A 10,312-nucleotide genomic window follows, 5' to 3' on the forward strand; every position below is an offset into this window, starting at 1 on the left:
GACTGAGGCCAAATTTCTCTTTGCTGTAGGTATTTAACAGCCTGCCTGTTCCATGCGCTACCTCAGAGGAATTTGGCTTTTTTTAACCCCAAATCCAGCAAAACTGAGCAGAGCTGCAGCCAAAGCTCTTGAGGCCAAGCTGCTTTTGGCCTGTGTCAGTGGCAGGGGCTGGATGGGAGCATTACACCACTGAAATCACCTTTTTAGCACAGAAATGAAGCAATCCAGCTGCAGAGAAGCAGCAGGGTTTTCCTCCTCCCACAGCACTAAAAAAGCAAATACAATCAGAGGAGCTCTAGGATGTGATCCCACTTTATCTAACGTGTATAAAAATACCCGAGAGCGGCAGGATAAGCTGGAGAATAAAAGTAAGCAGTGGAAAGCATGGGGTTTGTCCAAAAAAACCCAACACTATGACTCCATTGAAGTCTCCCCCGTGCAGAGCTCACCTGATCCCGTCAGATGTCCCACGGCCCCTGGCATACATGTGAAGATGAAGCCGGTGATTTTTTCCCAGAGGGATTTTTTGGTTATTTTTCAATCCTGATTTTTTTTTTTTTTTTTTTTTTTTTTTACTGTCCCCCTTGTTTCACACAAAGCTGCCAAGGTTCCTCCCTGGCCAAGCTTGCTCGGTGCCAGCTCCCACTGGGTCTGGGGTGGTTCTTGGTGGAGCAGGATGAACCTCCATGCCCAGATTGCACTGCCCAGGTGAGGGACAGGTGGATCTGGGGGTGATTGCTGCCCATGGGTGCTTTGTTGGGCACACGGGAGGAGCAGGAACCAGGAAGGGGGTGCAGAGCCACGACGTCTTGTGGGATGGAGGAGCTGGAACCATCTGGAAAGGCTTTTTGCGGGAAGAGCAAGGACCAAGGGGGATGGGAGAAGGGATGCCATGACAACCTTTGGGGGTTTCCCAGGAAACCGTGGTCACCATGGCAACTGCATCACTCCGGTCGGAATTAGTGACTTCCGCTGGAAGGCGTGTTCGCCACTTTAATCTTCTGGTGATAAGCGGCTGCAGCTCCTCCAAAGGCATCGCAAAACGAGGGGGAAATATCCCTTTGTCTCCGGCTGGGCGGGCTGGAGGCTCCCAGGCACGGCGAGGAGCCCGTCGTGGATCGTGCCGACATCACTCCCGAAAACATTCCAGTCTGCCTCTCCTGTCCCTCCTCCCGCACACATCCCCGCTGCACGGCCACAGACTTGACATTGGAGGAAATAATTCCATCAGGTTACAGGGGGAAGGGAATCCAGAATAGAAAATGAAGGCTTAGGGAGGGTTTTTTTTTGTATTTAAATCAGCATTGATTGCACTTGGTCTCTGACCAGATTAGAATTTCATAAACGATCTAATGGGGAGAAAAAGGAAATCTGGGATGTGCCCGTAATGGCACGTCACATGTTTCGATATTAAGCATCATTTAACGATGTGGTAACAGAGACTGTCTGCAGAATTAAATGGTTATTTCCTCCCAGCCCCCTCCCAGTACACTCTGCCTCATGTTTTCCTCCTTCCTCCACCCAGTCCGAGATTGTTAATCCAACAAGTTATTTTATGTGATGGAAGGGAGATTGGCTACACACTGCCCTTAGGGAAAGAGGGGGAAATTCAGGAGCAAAGCAAGAGGTTCCCCAAAAGCCCAAAAAAGCAAAGCAGCCCTGCAACACGTTGCAGAACAAACACCTGTTTTGACAGTGAGTGTGGCTTGTCTTCATCTTCCTTCTCTTTACCCTTTAGCTGTCCTCTTCTTCAGAGAATTTTAAATCCTTTTACTTTTGGATCTTTAGAAAGGAAGGATCTAAAAAAATAAAGGTATAAAAACGAGGGCACACACAGGACCGACGATGGTGCATGTTCCACACAACACCGACACACAGTCACTTTGCATTATTATTGGTATTATTATTATTGGTATTCTTTCTCTGCATCCTCAGATTTTGCTGCTGTTCGTTTGGTTTGGGTTTTGTTTTAAACATCCGTAAAGATCTTTTTGATGTTCACACAGTTGGGATTGTTTGTGGTTGTGCAGTTGCCTGCTTTAAAGGCAGCCTGTTTGAATGCACTGTGGTTGATCCCCCCTTCCTCAATCACCATGTACTCGGACTTGCTGAGGGTGGAATTGCTGCGAGCCTTCTTCATCTCCTCGCTGGACGAGAGGTGCTGGCAGCTCCCGACGTGCATGTACTGGGCTTGTTCCTCACCCTCCGTCTCCCGGTGGTAGAAATAATTGAAGTTGGAGACGATGACGGGCACGGGCAGGGCGATGGTCAGCACGCCCGCGATGGCGCACAGAGACCCCACGATCTTGCCCCCAATGGTGATGGGGTGCATGTCCCCGTAGCCCACGGTGGTCATGGTGACCACGGCCCACCAGAAGGCGTCAGGGATGCTACTGAACCCCGAGCTGGGGTCGTCGGCTTCCGCGAAGTAAACGGCGCTGGAGAAGAGGATGACGCCGATGAAGAGGAAGAAGATGAGCAAGCCCAGCTCCCTCATGCTGGCCTTGAGGGTCTGGCCCAGGATCTGCAGCCCCTTGGAGTGCCGGGAGAGCTTGAAGATGCGGAAGACCCTGACGAGGCGGATGACTCTGAGGATGGCCAGGGACATGGCTTGCTGGCCATTGCCTTGCCGCTCGGCCAGCTCCGTGCCCAGCGTGATGAAGTAGGGGATGATGGCCACAATGTCAATGATGTTCATGATGTTCTTGGAGAAGGTGGCCTTGCTGGGGCAGGCAAAGAAACGGACCAGCAGCTCGAAGGAGAACCAGATGATGCACAAAGTCTCTACCACAAAGAAAGGATCGGTGAAGGATGACACCATGGAAGCAGGCGAGGATGAGGAGTTGGTGAAGACATCAGGTGGGAGAGGGCCGCCGCCTGTCCCGAAGGTCCCCCCAGTTCCCTCGTAGTCATGGTCATCCCTGAATTCAGGCAGGGTCTCCAGACAGAAGATGACAATAGAGATAAGGATGACCAGGACAGAGACGATGGCAATGCCTCGGGCCGGCCCAGAGCTCTCGGGGTACTCGAAGAGGAGCCACACCTGGCGCTGAAACTCCTTCTCGGGAAGCGGCCGCTGCTCCTCGCGAATGAAACCCTCGTCCTCCCGAAACTTCTCCATGGCCTCCTCCCCGAGCTGGTAGAAGCGGATCTCCTCGGAGAAGATGTCGATGGGCACATTGACGGGACGCCGGATGCGCCCGCCCGACTGGTAGTAGTAGAGGATGGCGTCAAAGCTGGGACGGTTACGGTCGAAAAAATACTCATTGCGGAGGGGGTCGAAGTAGCGCATCCTCTTGCGGGGGTCCCCCAGCAGCGTCTCGGGGAACTGAGCCAGGGTTTTGAGCTGGGTCTCGAAGCGCAGCCCCGAGATGTTGATCACCACGCGCTCGCAGCACTCGTGCTCCGCAGCGCCCGCGGGCTGCCCGGAGGGCACGGCCGCCGCCGGGGGCTGATCGTAGCGCTCCCCCCCGAGCAGCGCCGGGGGATGCTGGGGCTCCTCCAGCAAAGGGTCCCCGCCGCCGCCTCCTCCTCCTCCTCCTCCTCCTCCCACCACGGTCATGCTGCCTTCCTCCCCTTCCTCGCCCTCTTCCTCCGGCTGCTCGGGGCCCGGCTGGGGGGCGGCGGGGGGCGGCTGCTCGGTGTAGCCCAGGTTGTGGTGGCTGCTGCTGGAGCCGCCCCGCGGCTGCCGGCCGGCGCAGGAGGCGGCCGGAGAGTAGAGCAAGCTCCGGCGCTCGTCCATAAAGGTGTGGGGCGGAAGGGGAAAAGGGGAGGAGGGAGGGGGGATCCGAGAGGCGGCAGCCAAAGCCTCTTCTTCCTCCTCTTCGTCCTCTTCCTCCTCTTCCTCCTCTTCCTCCTCCTGCGGGCGGAGAGGGAGCAACAGCCGCCCAACTCCTCCAGCGGCTGCCGCTGCTCTGAAGAGCTGAGGCTCTTCTCAAAAAATCCGCCCCCAGCCCTGGCACCGCCTCGCTCAGTCAGCGCTCCCGGAGACACCCACCGGCCCCCCGGCCCTGCCCCGCGGCCCCCCGGCAGCTGCGGGCACCCCCTGCCCTGCCCCGCTTTGGGGGAGCCCCATCCGCCCCCAGGCAGCGCCCAGGGGCTTCAGGCTCCTCCCGGGAGCATCCTCTGCTGCAGGCAGGGAGAGGGGTTTTTCCTGGCAGAACCGCTGCCTAGAAAGAGTTTTTCTGCCCTTCCCCAGGTGAAATGCGATTTTGGCTGTGGATTTCGGCGTTTGCCTGTTGGTTTTCAGCGGCGGTTTCACACGGTGGGAGGCTGTGGGCAGTGGAAAGCCGACAGCGCGGCCAGACCCAACAGTTGTTTTGAATCAGCGTCTGGGTTAGGCTGGGGATTGTTTTTCTCTGTCTAGGAGAGCGTGTGCATGTGTGTGTGTGTCCATGAGTGTGGGTGCACACGTGTGTGTGTGCGTGTGCTTCCCCCACCAAAATAAACCCAGGAGCAAAGCTGAGCCAGCCCTCTAGCAAGGAGGTGCCAGGCTGAACCCAAACCTGTATTTCAGACTTTCCATCAAGAAAGCCAAAACCCTTCTATTTCTTTTTCTTTCTTTCTCCCTTCAATTGATCTTCTTAAGCAAATTGTTCAATTGTGAACAAAAGGGAGTTTTTCAGGCAAAAACCTCCTGTGCAGGAGCCCAGAGCTGGAGAACACCCCATCCCCGGAGATGTGCATCCTCTGATCTCTGCACTCCCAGCTCTCCCCCAGATCCCCATTTTTCCATCCCCCTGCAATGGCTGAAATGCTTTAACCCCCAGCCCCTGCCAAGGGGGTTTAGGCAATCCTGGGAGCTCCCAGCTTGGGCAAAAATAATGGAATGGTTTGGGTTGAAAGGGACTTTAAAGCTCATCTCGTTCCACATCCCTGCCATGGGCAGGGACACCTTGCACTGGACCAAGAGCTCGACCATGAAAGGGGAGAGGAGAGGAGGGAGCCCACATTCCCTTCCAGAGCCAGACGGGTGATCCTGCCACGGTGGAGGTTAAAACCTCTCCAACATCCCCACTTGAGCTCATCATCCCAGTTATTTTTAACCAGCACAGCCTCCAGAAGGTAGGGAGAACAACAGATGAAAAGATCAAACTTATTTATACTTTAAATCAGAAACAAGCTGTCCAAAACACCCAGCTCTGGGGAGGGAACAACAATAAATATTGGTGCAAGAGCTGACTCCAGACTCTGAATGGGAGACGACAGTGAGGATGGAGCCTGGCTGAGCTGAGCCCACCAACCTCTTTGGGAATGACAGAGGGGAAACAGAAACAGCCTCTGCCACCAGAGAGCCAGGAGGATTCCTGAGGGAATGGGCCCCCTGGAAAGGTGGATGCTCACCCATGCCCCCACACAAGGAGAGCTGTCTCCAGGCCATGCCACCCCACCCCAGACCTGGACACAAGGGCCTTGTTGCCACCTCCATCCTTGGCTTTAAGCCCCAATGCTGACCCCTGTTTTTCCTGAGGGTGTGGATCTCCTGGGAGCAGGGAGTTGGGAAGTTGCTCCCCCACCATTCCTGCAGCGGTTTGTGGTGCTAACCAGCACCATGGTCTCGATGAGAGCATCCACTCCTCCCTCCCACCCCACAGCATCTCCCAGCCATCCCAAAACCCAGACAAGGCAGGGAGCAATGCCTGGAGCACCATTAACCCTTGAGCTCCCCTTATTATCTGTAGGTTGGGGAAAAAATCCTGTAAGCAACAGCTCACACACAAGTCTGAGGCTTTATTTTCATGAAAATGAAATAACCATCATCCTTTCACCACATATATGTGTGTAGCAGCTAAAAACTTGTCTGGCTCATCCCTTTTCCCTGCTAGGATTTCTGCCAATAAATCAGTGTTGTCTGGTTGAAGGCAAACAAACGAGGCTGCCTCAAACCATAAACATTTATTGAGGACGCAAGGCTGGAGGCACAAGGTGCAACTTCCATAATTGCAATAATTTACTGTGCATCTGTCAGGGGCAAACCCATCAGGAATTACCCAGAGAGAGCCACAGAGCTTGGGGATGCTGCTTGGAAAAGCCTTTCCTTTAAGAGCAGCAGGATTAAGCCTGTACCCCACAGCTGCAGCAGACATTAACCCTTGAGCTCCCGCGGCTTTGGTCAGGCTGGGATTTCTCCCGTGGCCTCCTGGCCCTGTTTACTCCTCCTCTGCTTCCCTGTAATCCTATCAAGGCCAATTAGGCTGTGCCAGGCAGCAGCAGCAGCGCTGCAGGCAGAGAGCAGCCGAGGGGCAGATCCTCCCTCAGCTCCTGCCTTCCCCAGGCTCTCCAGCAGAGATTTGGGGCAGCATCGGGGATGCAGCACCAGCATCACCTCCCCTGCGAGCCCCCGCCAGCCTCACACGCCCTCCCTGCAGGGGTTTGCGTTTTTCAAGCAGAAACAGAGGTGTTTCTAGATCAGGCTGCAAAACCTGGAGGTCTGAGCACAAGGGAAGGGGAATAAAAGCCCAAGGGGAAGGACATCTCCCTGGTGTCCAGCCTGGCCAAAGCTTTCCTGTAAGCTGGGAGCTCAGCGCAGCACCAAACCATCTCCTCTAGCTGTGGTTTGCTGTCTAATGTGAGACATCCCAGTGTTCCCTCTGCAAATTTCCTTCTGCTTTTTCATCCATCTCTTGTGCTGCATCTGGTCTCAACAAATTTGATTTTGTTCCTAACGGCCATTTAAGAAATCCCCCTGTGCACTGGTCCAAGGCTGCCCTGGAGCAGCACTCGCAGTTTCTATGGGGAAGCAGAGCAAGCTTTGCTCTTTTCCTCCCTCAATGGCCTTCTCAGGCCCCATTTCCAAGCAGTGGGGATGAACAACTTCCCTCTTTCTCACAGCCAGACCCAGACCACGAGGGGAATCTCCCCAGCATCCCTCCCCCCCAGGGACATGGGCTGCACAAAACACAAAACATGTGGGCCCTTCACCCCAGCTCTCAGTTATTGCTGCCTTAGCATCCTGCTGCCACCTTGAAATTTTCCTTCCTTCTTGATGAATCCCAATGCCTCTCAAAGCAGAATTTTGGGGTTGTTCTTCTCCCCACAAAGCTCTCCTTGGCAGCACCAGCAGCCAGGCAGTGTGTACAGAATCCAGCCTGGCTGTGAGCAGGATCTCACCCCCCCTCCCCTCCCTCCTGTTTCAATGGGAACTCTGCCTCCATTGATAAATCTGGGACAAATCTGCTCATCTTTACTTTGCAGGATCAGAAACCTCTCAGCGCACACGCAGTTCCAATAATACCTTAATGCACTGCAAATGCATTGTCTGTCCTCCCTCAGCAAAGCCCCAACTGCTCCAGCCAGGCAGTGCAGCTTTAACCCTCCAGGTGTTACTCTGGTTTTCTAAGATTTTTCTAAGCCTTCTGATGTTGACATTCTTGTAGTGAACTTTCTCATTTTCTGTAAATAACTGATTGTTTTGCATTCCTTTATGGAGGAGGAGAAAGTTGATGGACTGTTGGTTTGTCCAGTGTCATTGGAGAGGTGGCACTGCCACCCTCCAAGCCACTGTCACTCTTAGAAAACTATAAATGTTGGAGTCAGAAAATAAACTTCCCTTTTTCTTCACCTTGAGAACAGCAGTGTGAGCTTGTGTTCTTTCGTGTCCTATAGTGACATCCAGGTTTCTCTTCTCAGGAACTTGAGCCCTCCTGTGCTGCTCAGAAGGGACAAATGTCATGGAGAAGGGCTCAAGGTTGTCACTGAGGTCACCAGTCACAGGAAGGACTGCAGGGGCTGATGGCAGCAAACACAGTTCACATCAACCCAACCTTCTGAGATTAACTGGGAACAATCAGAATTATGGAGTTGTTTAGGTTGGAAAAGTTCTCTAAGGTGGGAGTCCAACTGCCCACCTAACTGCCAAGGCAACCACTAGACCAAGTCCCCAAGTGCCACATCTTTGTGTCTTTTAACTCCCTCCAGGGATGGGGACTCCACCACTGCCCTGGTGAGACTGTGATAGCGTCATATCTTGGGAAATAAATTTCCCCTAATATCAACCTGAACCTCACCAGCCCAACTTGAGGCCATTTCCCCTTGCCCTGACTCAGCAATCAGGGAATAAATTGAACAACACAACCTCTGGCTCCAGACTGGCCAGTCCTGCCATCCTCACCTTCTCCATTGTGGAAACAGGAGGTGGGAGCATCCCCACAGTCCATGAGTGTCACAGACATCTTTTATGAAAAATCTTTTCTTTAGGATTTTTTCAAAACGTCAACAATGGTTATCTGCTGCTGTGGAATGCATCAGGTGCATCTGTGATTGGTCTCATGTGGTTGTTTCTAATTAATGGCCAGTCACAGTCAGCTGGCTTAGACTCTCTGTCTGAGACAGAAGTTTTGTTATCATTCTTTCTTTTTCTATTCTTAGCCAGCCTTCTGATGAAATCCTTTCTTCAATTCTTTTAGCAGAGTTTTAATATAATAGATATCATAAAATAATAAATCAGCCTTCTGAAACATGGAGTCAGATCCTCGTCTCTTCCCTCATCCTTGGACCCCTGTGAACACGGTCACACATGAGCTCACACCCTTCCAGAAGAACTGGGATGCCATTCCCAATGTGCTCCCACATGGGGCCATCTAATTCCCAGAAATCATCCCAGAAATCCTACTTCATCTCCTCACCAAGCCACAAAAGCATCCAGTCAGGTTTCCCTCTCTAGGCTAAGACAAATCCTCCACCAACGCCGTCCAGGGAGACAGTGGGAAGGACTGGAGCTGAATCTTGTTTTCCCAGGATGGATTTAGAGCTCTAACTCTGGAGCACACCATTCCTATTCCTGTCACTGTCTTAGTCAGACTCCAGGTATAGCTCAGCCCTGGAGTGAATGCTTCAATCCCTCCGTGCCTCAGTTTCTCATCTGTACACTGAGGGAGTATTTCTCACCTCCCACCTGGAGTCTATTTCCATCCTACACCAGAAGTTTTTCACTGTATTCACAGTTGCAGAGTTGTTCCTCCTTTCTCAATTGAGAAAGATACTAAAATATGGGAAAGGGAGGAAAATCCAATGCTGTGTAAACCCTGGAGCTTGCTCAGCCCTCGGCACAGGTGGAAAGCATCACTGGGAGCTCCCCAGGGAGCATGGAGATGCTTTCTGGAGATGCTGAATGCTTTCTGCAGCATGCTGAATGCTTTCTGGAGATGCTGAATGCTTTCTGCAGCATGCTGAATGCTTTCTGGAGATGCCTCTCTCACACAGGACATTCAGCACCAGGCACAGCAGGACCCCGAACACCCTGAGATCCTCTCTGACTGCTGGATGCCTTCAGAGAACAGGCAGCGGGGAGGGAGGGGAAGTGAAAATTGAACTGATACCCCAAAATAACCGAGCCTAGACAGCAGCTATTTTTCATGGGTTGTTTCCCACAAAGCTGAGGATTGAGCAAGAATATTTCTAGGAAGTGAAGAACAAGTTCCAGTGGCTAAAAAAGAGCAGTCAAATTACTCAGCATCACCGTCATCTGTCGGCTTTAATGGAGCTAAATCCCATCCAACCTTTGGGGATCCAGGGGTTACAGCTCAGGATGGAGTCAGACCTATTTCAATATCCTAAAAATGTGATTAACAGGGCGGGATTATGATGGCCAAACAATGTTAATGCAAATTCCACTGGAATGAGGATCACATTCCAAGGCCTCCACAATGACAGCAAAACGATACCCAAGGACTCCTGTTGCAGGGCATTATTTGGTCATTAAGGTCTAAGATTACATTTGACAAAGCAATTTAACCACAAATCCTGGGAGACAACAGTGTTTTCATTACCAGTGTCCGCAGCAGGGAAGATGAGCTGCATTTCAGAGAGGGGAGCTGGAAAATCAGGGACACCTCAGGGACTCAAGGTGATGCTGGCAGAGCACCGGTGCTGAGCCAGATGCAGACTCAGCATAAAGATGTAAAAACCCCAATTTTTGGCAGTAAAAAGCATCGTGTGGGCCAGGGGGGACAGTTTGGCCCCTGAATCATTTATTCCATGGATGTCACTTCTCATTGTGATGGGTGACAGTCACTCAGTGAGGTGACACAAGCACTCACAGCCCCCCTAAGCAGAGAAATGCCATCCCACAGCAGGGAAAGTTCTTGGTGTCAGCCCCTACAACAAAACCAACAACTGATCTCCCTCTAAATCAATGTGGTTAGAAAAATTCTCACTAAAATATGGGCTCAGTCTACTTCCAGCAGTATTTTAAGCCGAATTTTCAGAGGATGTTCAAGACATTCTGGGTGATTTGGTGCCTAACTCCAGCTGCACAGACAACTCTGTTTTTAAGGGAAAAGGTTTCGCCTTTCATAGAAAACCCAGGGAAAAA

General features: G+C 52.2%; 1 protein-coding gene across 1 annotated transcript; it reads right to left on the bottom strand.

The window, feature by feature from the left end:
- Nucleotides 1-533: 533 nt before the first annotated feature.
- On the bottom strand, nt 534-3,916 carry LOC134430223 (potassium voltage-gated channel subfamily A member 3-like). Its single transcript, XM_063177794.1, has one exon. It carries the CDS (start codon nt 3,740-3,742, stop codon nt 1,970-1,972), a length of 1,773 nt encoding a protein of 590 aa, XP_063033864.1. The 5' UTR covers nt 3,743-3,916; the 3' UTR covers nt 534-1,969.
- Between the last annotated feature and the right edge of the window lie 6,396 nt (nt 3,917-10,312).

The sequence above is a fragment of the Melospiza melodia genome, chromosome 28 (assembly GCF_035770615.1).
Source record: "Melospiza melodia melodia isolate bMelMel2 chromosome 28, bMelMel2.pri, whole genome shotgun sequence".
NCBI classification, from domain to species: Eukaryota; Metazoa; Chordata; class Aves; order Passeriformes; family Passerellidae; genus Melospiza; species Melospiza melodia.

What these genes read in the sequence shown, in the direction of transcription:
- LOC134430223 (XM_063177794.1), bottom strand. Translation starts at nt 3,742, where the DNA reads ATGGACGAGCGCCGGAGCTTGCTCTACTCTCCGGCCGCCTCCTGCGCC.